Raw genomic sequence first — 18,677 nt, 5'->3', positions numbered from 1 at the left:
ATGCGTGTGTGTGTGTGTTTGTGTGCGTGCGTGTGTCCCATCAGTGTGTGTTTGTGTGAGCTGCTTGCTGGCCGTCTGTCTCTTCTCATCGCACAGATTTGTATTTTTGCTCTCAGAGTCATGTCTGTCTGTTTCAAACATCTGGCTCCAGGTGACTGGGGGGAGGGATATTGTGTTATATGTGTATAACACGTGTATATGTGTGTGTGTGTGTGGTGTGTGTGTGGGGGGGGGGGGGGTGTTTGAAGCACTTTATGCTACATTTATATGTATGAAAAGTGCCATATAAATAAAGTCTGATTGATTGTCAGTATAAACTGTGTTGAAACTGTTGACATTTTATCACCTTGAGATGAAGAGGGGTCCTTGAGGAATAAGACAAAGACAACGCAGCACATGTACATTCACACTCGCTAAAGCTTTCCCCTATTTAACCCCCCCCCCCCCAACTTCTTATTGGAAACAAATCCATGTAAAAAACCTATTGCAGCATTAAGAAGCATGACAACATTTAGCCCGTACATACAAAATATACACACATACATACATACATAGCGACACACATATACATACAAATATACAGACATGCATACATACATACATAATATACACACACACCTACAGCCAGAATCCAGAATAATTGTATGTATAAAACAAAAGTCTGACAGTTTGTATGCAAGTAAGTGAAGAGTGATGTTTTGAAGAAGCGCAAACAAGTGACAGATCTCAGAGACCCAGGCAGGCTGTTCCAGTCTGAAGGAGCTTTAAATATAAAAGGTATGTCTCTCTGTTGATGTTTGGCACAGTAAAAAAGGGATATTCAGTGTGTCTCAATCAATATCTGGGTCTATATAGATTGAAATATTCCCTCAGGTAAGAAGGATAGTCAGAGTACACACATTAATTAATTAATATTGGTGATAATAAGTTCAGTGAGTCATACATTACACAGTGGTGAGCAGTAAAAGCACATCTCAGCAAAAATCTGCATGTATTATTGAAAACATTTAAGGCTTTCAGATTTGATTCGGATGTGTTTTGATGGACAACATCCGCAGAGTCTAATATAGGAAATATGAACTGTGACACAATTATTAACCTAATCAGTTGAGTGAAAGAGTTTATAGAGCATTAAAATTTCCGTAAACTAGAGAATTCTGCAGAAATTTTAACAGTGTGCCTCCTACTTGGTGCACATCCGAATAGCAATAAAACTTAATAAAAAATAATAAAAGTGTCTTAACCCTTCAGAGATATAACTTTTTAAAACCTGTTTAAGACGTTTCTGTTTCCCAGAAACAGCTATGACGTAGCTAGCGCTAAACCAACCAGACTTACACTTCTTCTCCTTCCTTCCTCTCCAAGTCTGTCTTCTATGAAACAGCTGTTGTTGAGGCCTGAAGTAAGAGGGGGCGTTTTGAGCGATGTTGAGGGATTTCCGGAACATTTCACTTTCAAGTCAATGAGACAATTTTTGCAGTTTTTTTGGCGATTTCGTGAAAACCGCGCAGCAAATCTAGTTGAAAAGTCATAGCACATCATTCCCGATCCATACACACATTTTGATGTATTTGGTGTGCGCATGTTGGCAACGCTCCGGAACTAGTACCAGGACAAAAAAACGACGGAATAATAACTAGAAAATTCCACAGAAATTTTAACAGTGTGCCTACCACTTGGTGCACTTCATTCACACACACCACACACACACACACACACACACACACACACACACACACACACACACACACACAGGGACGTACACTATGCTGGTTACACACACAGGGAAACACAGCTCAAATTTCAAGGAAGCCTTTCATCTCTGTGATGTCATCTCTTTGATCTCTAATCAGTTAACGACCGGAGCACCTGATGTACCTGTCAGCTGTGTCACCAGCTATTCAGACACTGAACAAGCTCTCAAACAAATGATCATATCACCAAAAGGATATGAGATATCAATTAAATAACATTCTCTTGGGCACCAGAAGGCCTTTGTGAACATATTGATATAAAATCTATGTGGATAGACTTAAAAATGTGGGCATATCAGCGACTTAAAAAAGTGCTTTGCTCTGCGTTTTGCTCAGAAATGTGGACAATGTTTTACATGGCAGTGAATGGAAGAAGATTTGAAACTCTTGTCATTTGAAAGTTTGCTGAGCAAAAGGTATAATTCATATCTCATAAATGAGCACATAAGCTGAAACTAGACAAAAATACCTACGTTTGGATATATGAATTGTCTTTAAAAAGTTAGAATTGTTGGCGTGGGAGCAAGTTATAGAGAGAGAACCAAGACGATTTTTTTTAATCTCCCCACTCTGTCCTCCACTCTAGCCTCAACATTCCACCACATACACACACATTGGAAAATCTGAGATGGTCTGAAAACCTAAAGTACCAAAAGTCTTGTCTTTGGTTTAAACTTTTAATTATGCTTCTAGGTTAAAGTATGGCGATACGGTACGGCCCCAAAGAGGGGTATTTTGAGCAATGTCCCGAACATTTCCCATTCAAGTCTGAGACATTTCCGCCGTTTTTTTGGAGATTTTGTGAAAACCGCGCGGCAAATCTTGTTGAAAAGTCATAGCACACCATTCCCAATCCTTACACACGTTTTGATGTATTTTGTGTGCGCGTGTTGGCAACGCTGCGGGACTAGTAGTGGGACCAAAAATAGGTCAACGCAAGTCGCGTGAAAAAAAAGGCGTCGGCCCTATTACTAGCATGCCCTGTGAAGCATTTATGTGGGCTCTAATTTGAAGTGCTGTTAATTTGCAGTTTCTGAGGCTTGTAACTCTAATCAATTCATTCTCTGCAGCACTGGTAACTCTTGATCTTCCTCTCCTGAGAGCAGTTTCATCGTAGCTAATGACGGTCATCGCGACTGCACTTTGACACGTGTAAAGTAATGATGGATTGTCATTTCTCTTTACTTCATTGAGTATTTTATTGCCATAATCTGAATTAAAACAGTAGTTGAATAGGGCTTTTTATTGGTCGTTGCTGTGCATCAACCCTACTACTGCACAACACAACTGATGGTCTGAAACACATTAAAAAGGCAAGAAACTCCACTAATTAACTCTGACACTGCACAGCTGTTAACTGAAAACCATTCGCGGTGACTACCTCATGAAGCTGATTGAGAGAAGAGTGCAAAGCTGTCATCAAAGCAAAAGGTGACTACTTTGAAGAATCTAAAATATAAAACATATTCTGGTTTGTGGTTGACTTTTTCCTTTACTAAATAACTCCATTAGGTTTTTTTCAAAGTTTAATGTATTACGTATTAATCCACAAAGTAGAAAATAATAAAAAATAAAAAACACTGAATCAAAAGAGGGGTGTCCAAACTTTTGACTGGTACTATGTACTGATGTAATGTGGCACATTTTAGTGAACAAGTGTACCTCAAAACTCTTTTAAAGTTAATGCATGTCACATGCAACCACTGCTAATCAGCCAGACTGACAGAGAACACCTGTGTGAACTAATTTACCTCACCTGGGTCACTGATGAAAGTAAAGCAGCAGCTCTCTTTGACTCAGGTGTGTGTGTGTGTGTGTGTGTGTGTGTGTGTGTGTGTGTGTGTGTGTGTGTGTGTGTGTGTGTGTGTGTGTGTGTGTGTGTGTGTGTGTGTGGTGTGTGTGTGTGTAACTATATTTGTGGAGTCCAAAAACCAGGAGTTCAGTATACTTGGGGGTCCTGAGCTGGTTTATTAACAGGTTTCACACTTATTTTTGGAATTCATGGTCAACAAACCTCATTTATATCAAATTATACATATGTTTTTAGTTAAAAAGGCAGAAATTATGAATTATTTTAGCTAATAGTTAAGATCAGAGGATGTTGAGTGGATCTCAGATGGGTAGATGTCAAAGTTTAGTCCGGATACTGTTTGGAAACCAATAAAAAAAAAATTCAAATGCTATAAGATTAAATAAAACACCCCAAAAATTCAATGAAAGTAATCATTAATGTCACCTGAAGGACGTTGTATGTAATCCTCCATGTTATTTTTGGGCAATTTGGTTGAAAGAAATCTAATATTTCTGATGTAAAACACTTAGAAACGGGTCATTTTGACAGGACAACGCAAGGGTTAACCTTTTTTGAACAAAAATGTGCCAGAAAACCTCAAGGCACAGCACAAGTGGCCCAAACAGGAAAGTCATGCCAGTCTATTTGATTATGATAGAAGTGACAGTCGGTTGGTGATATGTTGACAGCAGCAGCGTGGGTTAATGCTGCAGACACACACACAGTGTTAACACCATTAAAGGAGAAGACTTACGACATTAGCTGCTAACCACACAATATCTCTCTCATCTTAAAAGCAGAACTGACAACTAAACATATTCTCTGGGAAATTTAAGTTGGATCATATGATTTTTCATAATGCTTTTTAACCCTCATGTTCTCTTCCGGTCAAAAGGAAAAACTACACTTTTGGTTGATGCTTTTTACTGATTTTTTCAACTTTTTCTCATGTTTTTGTCCCTTTTTGACATTTTCAACACTACGCAACACTAACTTATTAACTTTAGTTTTACAGTTATTTTTGGAATTCATAGTCAATAAACCTCATTTATAGGAAATTATACCTGATGTTTGAGTTAGAAAAGCAGAAATCAGGAATTATTGAGACAAAAATTAAAGGAATGGATGTTGATGATAATCACAGACTGGAATATGTCAACTTTTACTCCATACTATTTCAACAACACTTCCATTTGTTTTACAATGCTATAAAATTGAATAAGACCCAAAATTAATGAAAGTAGAGATGTGTACTTGGCAAAGAGCGTTGGGTGGAAATAATCATGTTATTTTGGGGAATTAAAAAGAATATTGATATAGGAAAACAGGTCAAATTGACCCGAGGACAACATGAGGACAACGTGAGGGTTAAATATGACAACACATTGGCAGCAAAAGCTAAATTTACAGCCGTGTTATAATCAAACATTTTTGAAATCAATGGAATTATTTAGGCAGTCGGAGTCTGTATATTTCTGACTTTCTGTGGACCCTATGACACTGACTTTCTTCCACTTGTGGTTTCATGTATTAACACACTTTGGAAAGTAATGCACTCTCTATTATCCTACTTCCTCTTCATAACAACCAATTGTTATTGGCTACAGAATTAGAAGAAACCAGCACCACATCCTAAAAGCAGAAGTGTAGTAAAGACGGTCTCAGCGGAGCAGACGCCCTCCTAACAGCTCTCATACAGGACTGCAGCAGGACTTTACACATCTGTTCAGGATGATCAGACCTCCACAGGACGACATCGGTAATTATAAATACTCTGATGTTTATGTGTCTGTATGTAAATCTACTATATGTCTATGTGGCAGGATGTTGTCTACATTTGTGTTTGACGTTTGTCTTTCAGAGGAAATGGAGGAAGAAGCAGCAGCTAACTATGTTAATGCTCCAGCACGCACTGGGAAGAAAATGGCCGCTCGTCCAGGTACATTTCACACATTTAATGTTGTTAATCATGAGTTTTATTCATCAGTCATATTTTAACCCTTGTGTGGTTTTCCTGGGTCAAAAACTGAGAAAATTTGACATTTTTGTCCCTTTTTCAGACTTTCTTTGTAGTGTTCAACAACACCACCTTACTAACTTTACACTACATTTTGGAATTCATGGTCAATAACCCTCATTTATATAGAATTATACCTAATATTTGAGTTAAAAAAGAAGAAATTATGAATTATTTTGACTAACAGTTAAGATCAGAGGAATGAAAGTGATCAGTTGTATTTGCAAAGAGCGTTGGAAGGAATCCAATCCATTTTTTTTACGGTAATTTGGTTAAAAAGAAACTCATATATAGATATAGATATTTATTAAAGGGTCAGATTTGACCAAAGGACGACAGGAGGGTTAAAACTGTGTATGTTTGAAGGTTGAAAGTATATATATATTTAGAGATACTGTATAATAAATCAATATATCAAAGCATGTTTGACTGTTAAATCATCATACGTTGACATAATTGAAGAGTTTTAAGTATAAAACTCAGTATTTCATACTTTTTTTATTAATATCATTTTAATTATCCTCAACTACTTCATCAAACTCAAAATCCTTTAGATCAAAACTTCAATCACATTGAGTACTACCAACTACTGTAATAACAACAGAGTTTCCCTTCGGGGATCAATAAAGTAATTCTGATTCTAATTACAGTCAAATTAAAAGTAGAAGTAAATCTTTTTAGTTCAAAAGTTGGGTAAATTAACTTTATTGAATCGATCAATTACCATGTTAAAAAAATGTGATTGTCTAAAGCTTGAAAATGTGAATGTTTAAAAGTTCAACTTAAAAGACTTAAAATCATCCTTTGACTGTTAAATCAACATCAATAACATCTAATCTCTTATTTCTCTCTCAGGCCAGAGGTCTCGCTGCTTCTCTCAGTCTTTTCTACCCATAGCAGTGTGTTGGCTGATTCTGTTGGTCATCATGGGCCTCCGTATCTACTGTGAGTACCACTGTCTTAACTTGTTGGTGTTATTTAAAGGACAAGTTCACATTTTATCAAGTCTGTCTGATGGCCAGATGTTCATAGAAACAGTTTTTGCTCGGTGTAATCCTTCCTCCTCTTCATACTGGCTCTGCTCTAAGACATATTCCAAAGTTCATCTGAAGCTGATATGAGGCTTCAGCAGTCTGAGTTAGAGAAATCAAGTGTGTATCAATTCAATTTTATTTATATAGCATCAATCACAACAACAGTTATCTCCCAGGTCTTTCCATAAAGAGCAGGTCTAGACCAGGACTCTGGGATGTTATTTATCTCCCAGGTCTTTCCATAAAGAGCAGGTCTAGACCGGACTCTGGGATGTTATTTATCTCCCAGGTCTTTCCATAAAGACCAGGTCTAGACCGGACTCTGGGATGTTATTTATCTCCCAGGTCTTTCCATAAAGAGCAGGTCTAGACCGGACTCTGGGATGTTATTTATCTCCCAGGTCTTTCCATAAAGAGCAGGTCTAGACCGGACTCTGGGATGTTATTTATCTCCCAGGTATTTCCATAAAGAGCAGGTCTAGACCAGGACTCTGGGATGTTATTTATCTCCCAGGTCTTTCTATAAAGAGCAGGTCTAGACCAGGACTCTGGGATGTTATTTATCTCCCAGGTCTTTCCATAAAGAGCAGGTCTAGACCGGACTCTGGGATGTTATTTATCTCCCAGGTCTTTCTATAAAGAGCAGGTCTAGACTGGACACTGGTGTCATTTACAGAAACCCAACAGTTCCCACCAAGAGCAAGCTCTAGGAGGCAGCTCACAGAGGCAAGGAAAAACTTCCTTTAAGAGACAGAAACCTGGAGCAGAAAGATGGCTCAGGGTGGGGGGGCACATGCCTCGACCGGTTGGGGGTAAGAGAGAGAGAGAGAGACTTGGAGAATTATAGCAGAGGGTGTGGAGCAGGAACATGGAGGCAGCAGGTGACTCCAACCACAGATCCAGACTCCACAGATCCACACTCCACAGCTCCGGACTGCACAGCTCCGGACTCCACAGATCCAGACTCAACAGCTCCGGACTTCACTGCTCTGGACTTCACAGCTCCAGACTCCACCGCTCCAGACTCCACAGATCCAGACTCCACAGATCCAGACTCCACAGATCCAGGGGCGGATTTTGTCATTTTGAGGCATAAGGCAAACACAGGCATGGGGCCCTCCACAACCCTTGTTCTTCCCCTTTTCAGTCCTTATTTACCTGAGAAAGACGTGCTTGTAACTTTTCTCCAGTCTTCGCTAGAGCAACCTGGGCTGACACTGTCGGTGGGTAGCTCATGAGTGTTAGCATTGCTAGCGCAAGCTCCGGCTTCTTGCTGCTCTTTAGCAACATTAATGTTCGTGTTGTCAGTAGCCGTGGTGGAAAAGGTGGTTAGCTTTGGAAGTTTTGCTAAAAAATGTCTGCTTTCTTCCTGCTTCTTCTTCTTCTTCTTCGCTTCATTTTCCAGCCGTCTGTAGCCTCCAGCTTACAGCCTGCTGAGCCGTTTGTTTACAGTAGGATAATGGAAGAGTCCAATGTAGTGGGGACTGGGGGGGAGTTTCTCATCATTAATTAAACAATCGGATAGCACTTTAGCCTATCAGTGTTTAGAGATATAATTAATTGGTGAAAAGTAAGACAACAAATTGTAACCATGAGTTTTATGAGGCGTTTTACGGGGCCCTTGGTAGCTTGGGGGCTAAGGCAATTGCCGACCTTTGCCTAATGGTAAGTCCGCCTCTGCCCAGATCCAGACTCTACAGATCAAGAGCCAGAAACACCTACAGGAAGCAATAGGAGGAGAGAGGAGAGGGGTTAGAGAGCACAAGACTCCGAGAAAGGGAAGAAGTTGAGTTAGTAACACGCATTAATGGGATGAGTTTGCATACAGATGGAGAGAAGGAGGAAGAAGAAAGAAAACTGTTTTAATGTTCATATGAACACCTGACAACAGTTTTAAGATATATTAAAAAAAACATGTGAATCCATTCTGTAATTATTATTATTATAATGTAAAACCCTAAAGTGGCATAATTTACTAAATTAATTACCACTATTTGTTTTTGCAGTTTCCAATCGCATCAACGACAAAATCAGCGTCTTAGAAAACCAGATCACAAACCTGACCACAGAAAACCAGGAGCTGGAGACATGGAGGGACAACGTGATAGGACAAACCAAAAAACTGGAGACAACCTGGAACAAACTCAACGTCAGTCAAGCTAAGTGGACTCTTGATTTCTACTGCCACAGAGAAAACCAAGGTACGTTCAGATGATCCCATAGTAATAATAACCCATTCTACTGCTAATTATAATAACATCCCAGTGCAGTGATGTGTATTGGTTGGTCTCTGTGGGTCCAGAGAGACGGTGTAGAGCGTGTCCTCAGGGCTGGGAACTCTTCGGGTCCAGCTGCTATCTGATTCATCCGTCTGACGGGAAAACCTGGGAGGACGCTCGAGAAGACTGCAGAGGACAGGGTTCAGATTTGGTTGTTGTACACGATGAAGATGACCAGGTAATGAGAAACTGGGGGATCCATATCCATATCACAATAAAAACACACAAAAATACAAAATACAGTGCCTGCCACAATGTTCAGGGACTAATATATAGAGACATGTTCACCAATGGTTCCACAGTCTGGAAGAGAATCTACGTACAGGTTTAAATCTACACACATATATCTATACACATATATCTATACACATATATCTATGCACACATCTATAGATCCCAGTCTGTTTATTTCAGTATCTGATGAGTGTTTCTCTGTTGGCAGAATGTCCTCACGTATGTCAATAGGTACATCTACGGGTCCTGGGTCGGTCTGAGGGCTGAAGGGGGGACATGGAAGTGGATCGATGGAAGTGGTCTGACTGAAAGGTGAGAGACACTTTGAATCAGAAAAAGAGGCTTAAGACATGTCTGATTAACCAAACTTTATTATTATTAGTACCATTTTATTTACCCCTCGTCTCGTCTTACTGTCAAAATAGAAAATCAACACTTTTATCGATGTTTTTAACTTTTTCTCACATTTTTCTCCTTTTTTCAAGACTTTTGATGCTTTCTTTCATTGTTTGTTGACGTTTTCAACACTACGTAACACTAACTTCTTAACTCTAGTTTTACAGTTATTTTTGGAATTTTATCTAAGTTAGAGTTAGTTATTTTTATGTAGCCAACCTTATGCTTTTATTTTTATTCATTTTTAATTCAGTTGCTTTTTGTTTAGGACACTTGTTCATTATCTATATTATTCCTCTCTTCCTTAGATGAGACTAATTCTATAAGCCCCTAGCGGGTTTTTTAACCCTTGTTCGGTATTCAGGTCAAATCGACCCATTTCAAATTTTTACAAGAAGAAAAATGGTCCAAGGTCCATGTTTTCTACCTGAAATCAGCGTCCTTTCCTTATTTCCTGTGATAAACATGTATTCCTGACTCAGAACATTATTCTGGATATGACACTTATGTTGTTTCCATAGTGGATTTTTAACATGAATTATAACCTTATGACAAGAAACGAACCCCACTTCCATGTTTAATAGTGTGCTAGTAGAGACTGATGCATTCTCTGAACATATGTTATCTTAGTTGTTAGAAATAGAAATAAAGACAATTAATAGATCATGAAGTAAAACCCCACATAAGTCCCGGTTCAGTTTGACCCGAGGGGTACAAGAGGCTCTCGAAGTGAAGACAACACGAGGGTTAATCTCACCTGCACAAAATTTATTTTGTACTATTTCCCTTTTCTTTCTGTTATTGTCGTCTTGATTTCCTTCGATCTGTCAACCTTGACCTGAGCTCCATGTTCTTCCCTCAGCGACAGGATCCAACACCAACTCCCTCGCCGTGCCCCCCCCGGTCAGTGTGCCGTTTACGTCCAGTACAGATATACATCAGAGAGCTGTGGCGAGAGAAAAGGATGGATCTGCAAAAAGAAGGCGTCATCTTTTTAACCCCTGCAGTCGGACTGGAGGAGGTCACTGGACGCTCTGCAGGACAATATCAAACACTTCTACTTCACACTTTAAACAGGTTTTCATGAAGAAAATGCTAATTAATTATTAAATTTTTGGTGTCTCTGGAAAAAACAGACACTCAAATGTCTTGTATATGTGTTGTATGACTTAGATAATGGTTAATATGAGTAGGCTACTAATGCTAAAGTGTGGCCAGAAGGGGAACTAACCTGTTAATTATTATAATTATTATCATTATTATAATTAACCCTCCTGGTGTCCTTGGGGCAGATTTAACCCATTTTCACAAAGTTTCCATATCAGAAATTTGGGTTTCTTTCAAACAAATTGTCCAAAAACATAACGTGAATGGTTAGGGTCAGTTTGACCCAAGGACCACATGAGGGTTAAAATAAAAGATGTGATTTCTTGTTTTTTATGTAGATTTAAACTCTGGAGCTTTAACAAGGTCTCATTCTGTAATAGATTTGTTGTTTAAGTATATGATTCATAAAAACCCATCCAGAAACACTTTGGTTGGAAGGTTTTGAACAATACAGAATAATACAAATGCCCTTTGCACAAAAAAAGACATTGCAACATATATTGTTGCACAACATTTCCCCAGAATTGTAATGTTGAAACCAAACCTACGTCTTTGAGCAGCGGTAATCTAAGAATAACTTAGGGAAGTGTAGCGCGTGTTGGATTTGTAGTTCTGCTTTTAACCCTCATGTTGTTCTGGGGTCAAATTGACCCGTTTCCAGTTAACGTTTTGTTTGGTTTTTGTCTCAAAAAATGGGCCGTCGAAAAAACTTTAAAAATATCAAAAAAACTTTGGAAAAAATATCAAAAAAGCACCCACAACATTGAAAAAGTGACAAAAATGTTGGAAACCAAACCTGCGTCTTTGGGCCGCCGTAATCTAATAACTTGTTGTCGTGAAGGGGAAGTTTAGTGCATGTGGGATTTGTAGTTCTGCTTTTAAGATATTTTAGACTCCTTAGCTGCTAATGTCTCAAGTCTTCTCCTTTTAAAGGTGTTAATTCCCACTCTGTGTGTGTGTGTGTGTGTGTGTGTGTGTGTGTGTGTGTGTGTGTGTGTGTGTGTGTGCAGCTCAGAGGATACGGTGGCTCCTTGTTTGATATTAGTATTATATAACTTAAAGAAAAGACTCGCACTGTAAATAATAACTGTGAAATCTCCAGTTATTCCCTTTAGATTTCACGGTAACACTACTGGATGTGATTTTACAGTAGAATGCTGTAAAGTTACATTGCAACCTTGTCGCCATGACAACATCACACTAGTCTAAGTATCACAGTAGAAATCACAGTAGTCCAAGTATTACTGTTGAAATCACAGTAGTCTGAGTATTGCAGTAGAAATCACAGTAGTCTGAGTATTACAGTAGAAATCACAGTAGTAAAAGTATTACTGTAAAAAAAAAATAACAATATAGCCACTATAGTACTGTAAATAGTACAGTAAACTCCTGTATTTTTACTTTTTTTATCTTATGTTTTGTGTAATTGTGTTGTTTTTTCCAATGAATACATAAAATACTGTAAATGGAATTACGGTACCTTTACTGTAAAAAGAATTCACAGTCACTTTCTTGACAATTGTTACAGGAAGTTACTGTGAATTTTTAGTTACATTTGTTACAGTGCTGGGAGCCAATTTCCCCGCAGGGATCATTAAAGTTGAATCTTATCTTCATTCATTCATTCATTCATTCATTCATTCATATTTATTAAACAGGAAAGATAAAAGTAACATTACATTACAATGTAAACGGGCCTGACTCGGTATAAAAACTGGTTTTCAGCAGGTTCCTGTTCTGCAGAAACACATAAAACATGGTACAGCACGTCGGGACAGACATTTTTAGAGAACGTCAAAATGGACTAGACAGATTTAGACAACTAACACTACAATACACAAAGACATTTATGCAAGACATCAGCTGGGCTGGACAAGGACGGACGGTCTAAATGAGGCTGGGACACGTCCAATCTTGAGTCACTGTGGCAGCAGCAAAGGATCCTGATAAAAAACACAGTAAATGGAAAAAAGAAAGACAAGGATTTTAGCAGTTTTCCCACCCGAAAGTTAAGGTCTGAGACATCGTGGGTGCCCTCGTTCCTCAAGTCCTGTTCATTTGTCAGAAAATGTTCATCGTCTGGAGGATCTGATACAGGAGGCCAGGAAACAGCTCGTTTTTTTAATTTATTTTTTTATATCTGGAACAAACTCCCAGAAACCTGCAGATCTGCTGCTACTCTCAGTTATTTCAAATCAAGGCTGAAGACCTTTCATTTTGATGTTGCCTTTCCTCAAATGATGATGTTCATTTCTTTAATTTTTAATTTCTTATGATGAATGACGTTGAGGAAAATAAGTATAAAGGTTGTGTAACACAGAGAAAGAGAGACTCGAAAGGTAACACTTTAAAGAAAAAGTGTGAATGTGTAGTGTCGTTGAGTAGCCACGAAAGGCAGCGCTAGATCGGCTTAATTAGTGTGAAGAAGAGTCCAAGGAGACGAAAGGTAACGTCTCTAAAAATAGAGTCGTGAAGGGAAGAGACACTGAGGGGGATCACAAAGGAGCACTAACATGGACTAGTTAGTGGGAAGGTAGTCTCAAGTGGGTTAGGGTTAGGTTGGTTTAAGGGGTTAGGGTTAGGGGGTTAGGGTTTGGAGGTTAGGGTAGGGGTAGGTTTAGGGGTTGGGGTAGGGTTAGGGTTTGGGTTTAGGTTAGGGGTTTGGGTTGGGTTAGGGGTTGGGGTTAGGGTTAGGGTTTAGGGTTTAGGTTAGGGGGTAGGGTTTAGGTTAGGGGTTGTGGTTAGGGTTAGGTTTAGGGGGTTGGTAGGGTAGGTTTAGGGGGTTGTGTTAGGGTTAGGTTTAGGGGGTTGTGGTTAGGGTTAGTGTTTAGGGGTTGGGTTAGGTTTAGGGGGTTAGGGTTAGGTTTGGGGTTAGGGTTAGGTTTGGGGGTTAGGGTTAGGGTTAGGTTTAGGGGGTTGTGGTTAGGGTTAGTTTAGGGGGTTGTGGTTAGGTTAGGGGGTTGGGGTCAGGGTTAGGTTAGGGTAGAACACAGTGCCCTGGATGGGTGCTGCGAGGGGCACGGGCACAAGGGAACCCCCGGTGTGATTAAAATACTTAAAATCTCCTAAAAGACCTGGTTCGGTTCTAAAAAAACTGTTTAAAAGAAGGCCACATGCTCAGAGCAGGGCCAAAGGACCACAGGACAGGACGGACAGCGGGGACATAAAACTTTAAATAAAAGGTCTCCTCCACTCCGGCTCAGCCCCTCTCCCCTCTATAATAAATAAAATTACAATATTAATATATAATACACTGTAATAGAGAAAAGAGAGGGGGGGGGGGGGGGGGGGGGTTGGGGGGGGGTGGGGCGAAAGAAAAAAAGAAAAGTTAAGATAAATACAATAAATAAATAAAATATATAAAGTTGTGTTGATAAATAAAATGCCCGGTGTCCTGTCTAAAAGAAATACAATTAAAATAACACAATTAAAAGTACTAAAATACTGTTTGAATTACTTGCCCCTAAGGCCAAAAAGTACACATACCATTAAAATTAGTAAATAAGTGCTTATGAAGATAAAAAGTGCCATGCAATAATAAATAAATAAATAAATAATGATAAAGCATTTAAAATACATCATGGGATGAAATCACACTGTTAGAAGCATGCATAAAACCGATGGTATGTGTATCATCATGTTAAAATCCAGAGGCAAGCAATTCATGTTGCAAAACAAGATGATTAATATTAATAATATCATTAAAATATAACATGTAAAAACCCGAGAATGAAAATCATAAAGGACCACCAAGGCATCTTTAAATAGCTTTATTTAAAAGAGTGAACATGTAAAAGTCTGTCTATATTTAGGTCGCCCCCCCCCCTGCAGGCAGAAATCAGTTACCTAAAAAGAAATATTTAATAAAATCTGAAAGGCATTACATAAAATAAGAGAGTTATAAAAGTAGAAAGAAAGGAAGAGGAAGGAGAACATGTAGGGGGGTTAAAAGACTGGTTCTGGTGCACTGCAGAGGAGGTCCCGATAAAACCTGAGGAGAGATGAGACCAGAACAGTGGGAGGGAAGGGTTTCTGGAAACTAAAAACTTAATTAAAAAGAGAAGTGGACCCACGTTAGTATTTTTCATTCAGACCCAAAGGGTCTATGGTTTTTAAAAAATGGATCCACTTCCTCTCCGCTGCCCGGCGCTGACCCGTGGTCCAGGTTCTGTTGCTCTCCAGGCCCATAGTCTGACCCGTGGTCCAGGTTCTGTTGCTCTCCAGGCCCATGGTCTGATCCGTGGTCCAGGTTCTGTTGCTCTCCAGGCCATGCTCAACCCGGTCCAGGTTTCCTGTTGCCGTCCAGGCCCATGCTCTGACCCGTGTTCCAGGTTCTGTTGCCTCCAGCCCATGCTCTAACCCGTGGTCCAGGTTCTGTTGCTCTCCAGGCCCATGCTCTGACCCGTGGTCCAGGTTCTGTTGCTCTCCAGGCCCATGGTCTGACCCGTGGTCCAGGTTCTGTTGCTCTCTAGGCCCATGGTCTGACCCGTGGTCCAGGTTCTGTTGCTCTCCAGGCCCATGGTCTGACCCGTGGTCCAGGTTCTGTTGCTCTCCAGGCCCATGTTCTGAACATTTTGAGGGCTGTGGAGTTTAAAATGTGCATATAAAACAGTTGTGCCATCGCTCTTATTTAAAATGTATTGATGTTGTTTTATCCTTAAATAAAGAGCATTTTTTGTCTCCCCCTCTGTCACTAGGGTTAGGGTTAGGGGGTTGGGGTTAGGGTTTGGGGGTTAGGGTTAGGGTTTTTATTTAGGGTTAGGGTTAAGGGTTAGGGGGTTAGGGTTAGGGGGTTAGGGTTTTTATTAGGGTTAGGGTTAAGGGTTAGGGGGTTAGGGTTAGGGGGTTAGGGTTAGGGTTTTATTTAGTGTTAGGGTTAAGGGTTAGGGGGTTAGGGTTGGGGTTTTATTTAGGGTTAGGGTTGAGGGTTAGGGGTTTAGGGTTAGGGTTAGGGTATTAGGGTTAGGGTTAAGGGGTTAGGGTTAGGGTTTTATTTAGTGTTAGGGTTAGGGTTAAGGGTTAGGGTTGGGGTTTTATGTAGGGTTAGGGTTGAGGGTTAGGGGTTTAGGGTTAGGGGGTTAGCGTTATGGTTAAGGGGTTAGGGTTAGGGTTTTATTTAGGGTTAGGGGGGTTAGGGGTTAGGGTTAGGGTTAGGGTTAGGGGTTATTTAGGGTTAGGGCTCTATCTGTCTTAATGTTTTTACTTTTAACTGTTTATACTTGTGTTTTATCTAACCCAGAATTTTAAAGAATGTAAATTGATCGGTACCAGAATACCTGACAGAGTGTGTGTGTGTGTGTGTGTGTGTGTGTCTGTGTGGTGGTGTGTGTGTGTGTGGTGGTGTGTGTGTAGGAGTCAGACAAAGTGAGAAAGGGGAGGAAGATGATGCTGTAAATCCTTGTCTGCTGCTGCTTTAGCGTCTCTGCCTGCTCCCCTTTTCCTGAGATTATAGCCACTACACACGGTGTGTGTGTGTGTTTGTGGGGTGTGGTGTGTGTGGTGTGTGTGTGTGTGTGTGTGTGTAAGTCACTTATAAGCCTTTGTGTGTGTCAGTGTGTGTTTGATATGTGCACTGGGAGTTAAAAAACGGTTTTAAGCTTCCTGCATATATGTGTTTGTAACAATAATCTGTGTTTTGTGTGTGGGTGTGTGTGTGGTGTGTGTGTGTGTGGGGTGTGTGGTGTGGTGTTGTGTGTGTGTGTGTGTGTGTGTTAGCATTTTAAGGTTCCTCTCTTACAGGCAAATTTTGAAGGAGAAAATCCAGAGTATCACATTATCCCTTAATATGTGTGTAAATATATGCCATATATATAATATATATATATATAACACAACCCACAGGAGAGTTTTCCATCTTGATATGTACCAGAGGAGGACGCAGTTGTGGACTTAGACTTCTCTTTATTAATCCTTTTGGGATTACTCCCGCAAGGAAATAAAAATGTCCAGCATCCGTTTTAGCAAGAGATTCAGTGTAGAAGACTTTATAAAGATGACAATAAGAACATTCGGCTATAAAAAGGACATTAAAACACGTTGTTAAAGTTATGAAACGCTCCCAGTTTTGGGTAGAAGTCAGGGGCAGACCGGAGAAGGAGGTCAACGAGTTGGGTATGATTAAAAATTCAGGATTCCCAAGGTGTTATTTCCGAGGGCAGAGATCTTCCAGGTAGTCACGGGAGGAGACGGAGCAGAGATGTGAGCACGAAGACAAGAAACTAGACTAATTACAACTCTCGAAGGCTGGTGGATAAGTAAGTCAGGGAGTAAGTAAACTTTATTTATAACGCACCTTTCACAGACGAGAAGGGTCACAAAGAGCTTCACAGTAAAAACAAATAAAACCGCAACATATAAGATACTGAGCCGTGTTGCTAGTTTAAAAGCTCGTCTAAAAAGACGCGTCTTGAGGTATTTTTTTAAAAGTTTCCACAGAATCCAAAGCTCTCAAAGCTAAAAGGAGAGAGAGAGATCCAGAAAAAGCTCGATCACCTCTGGTTTTAAAACTTGTTCTGGGGACAGTTAGAAGGTCTGAAGACCTCAGAGAGAGAGAGACCAGGAGTGTGGGGGGGGGGGGTGGGCGTGCACTAGATCCTGGATGCAAGCGGGAGCTCGACCATGCAAGGCTCTAGCATACTAAGAGGTAAGATACAATCCGGCATTAGACAGGAAAGCCAGGCCGGTGTTTTTAATTAAATAATTTATACAGTTTATTGATCCCCAGTGGGGAAATTACAATTTACATTTTGTTAGTAATCACAACACACAGCCCTGAAATACACACATGGTCAGGACCTAATCATGCACTAATGGAGAGATGTCAGAGTGGAGTGTGCTGCCAGCTGGACCAGCGTCCCTGGGGGGGGGTGGGGGGGGTGCGGTGCCTTGCTCAAGAGCACCTGGCAGTGCCCGGGAGGTGAACCGACATCTCTCCAGCCACCAGTCCACACTCCGTACAGGGACTGAACCAGTAACCCTCCGGTTGCTACCCCAACTCCCTACGGACTGAGCTGCTGCCATCCAGATGATGGAGCAGGTGTTCTGATTGGAACTGGTCCCAGGTGGGGGAGAGTCAACGGGGGTGGGGGGGGGCGGGGGGGATGCGGAAACAGGAACACCAGCTCTGTTTCCATCCCCACGTTTTTACCCAAATTGAGTGATATTAAATGAAAAATGCCTTCTGGAAACGGTATAATTTGACGGAATTTCATGAATGTCGACTCAAAGGAAAAAGTCTCATCTGATTTTCTCTTGATGATATTCGGCTTATGTGATAAACGCGGATGGAAACGTTATTTGTTATTTCATACGACTTATTATGTAATCTAAGAAAATGAAATGAAATTGTACATTTGTGATTTTTTATCTTCTTGTGTGTTTGTGAGGTTTGATTTCCTAAATTTATGGTGATGGTTTTGGGGGTTTCTTTGGGTTTTTTTGGTCCTGTCTTGTCTCCTGGCGTTTGGGTCTTGGTGTCCTCCCCGGTTTTGTGTGGAAGTCTCTTCTTGTGTCCCCTTGTGAGTGTTGCTATGTTCTGTTTCCTGTTTTATGTTGATAGTCTGGTTTCCTGTTCTGTCTCGTCTTGCAGAGTTTTACTTTTGTCTGATTGTCCTGATGTAACTCACCTGACGTATCACCTGTCCCTCGTTACCTCGTTATCTCGTTACCTCGTTACCTTGTTACCTCGTTATCTCGTTACCTCGTTACCTCGTTATCTCGTTACCTCGTTACCTCGTTACCTCGTCATCTCGTCACCTCGTCACCTCGTCACCTCGTCACCTCGTTACCTCGTTACCTCGTTACCTCGTTACCTCCTCTTTCCTCGTTACCTCGTTATCTCGTTACCTCGTTATTTCGTTACCTCGTTACCTCAACCCTACCCGACCGCAACGTTTCTGACTTCATCCCAGAAAATATTTAACAAAATTTCACTTCAAAATCTCACAATATTTTTATTTTATGATTTTTTTCTTCTACATCAACGACTTTAATTAATATATATATATATTATATATATATATATATATATATATCTATATATATATTGTGGTGTGGTGTGTGTGT

General features: G+C 40.3%; 1 protein-coding gene across 2 annotated transcripts in view; it reads left to right on the top strand.

The window, feature by feature from the left end:
• The window catches only part of LOC116675098 (CD209 antigen-like protein E), a 24,564-nt gene extending 13,693 nt beyond the window's left edge, over positions 1-10,871 (top strand). The window contains exons 3-9 of one of the 2 annotated variants that reach the window (XM_032507172.1): positions 5,197-5,305; positions 5,408-5,485; positions 6,419-6,508; positions 8,604-8,798; positions 8,900-9,054; positions 9,319-9,422; positions 10,369-10,871. In XM_032507172.1, coding sequence (XP_032363063.1) covers positions 5,278-5,305; positions 5,408-5,485; positions 6,419-6,508; positions 8,604-8,798; positions 8,900-9,054; positions 9,319-9,422; positions 10,369-10,504 — 786 coding nt within the window. In that variant the 5' untranslated portion in view covers positions 5,197-5,277 and the 3' untranslated portion in view covers positions 10,505-10,871. Of the gene's footprint in view, positions 1-5,178; positions 5,306-5,407; positions 5,486-6,418; positions 6,509-8,603; positions 8,799-8,899; positions 9,055-9,318; positions 9,423-10,368 lie in introns of those variants that run through there. The other variant, XM_032507171.1, reaches the window with a different exon arrangement.
• The last annotated feature ends 7,806 nt before the right edge of the window (positions 10,872-18,677 follow it).

Source organism: Etheostoma spectabile, unplaced genomic scaffold (genome assembly GCF_008692095.1).
Source record: "Etheostoma spectabile isolate EspeVRDwgs_2016 unplaced genomic scaffold, UIUC_Espe_1.0 scaffold00001481, whole genome shotgun sequence".
Lineage (NCBI taxonomy): Eukaryota > Metazoa > Chordata > Actinopteri > Perciformes > Percidae > Etheostoma > Etheostoma spectabile.
This window is presented reverse-complemented; position numbering and strand designations above follow the sequence as displayed.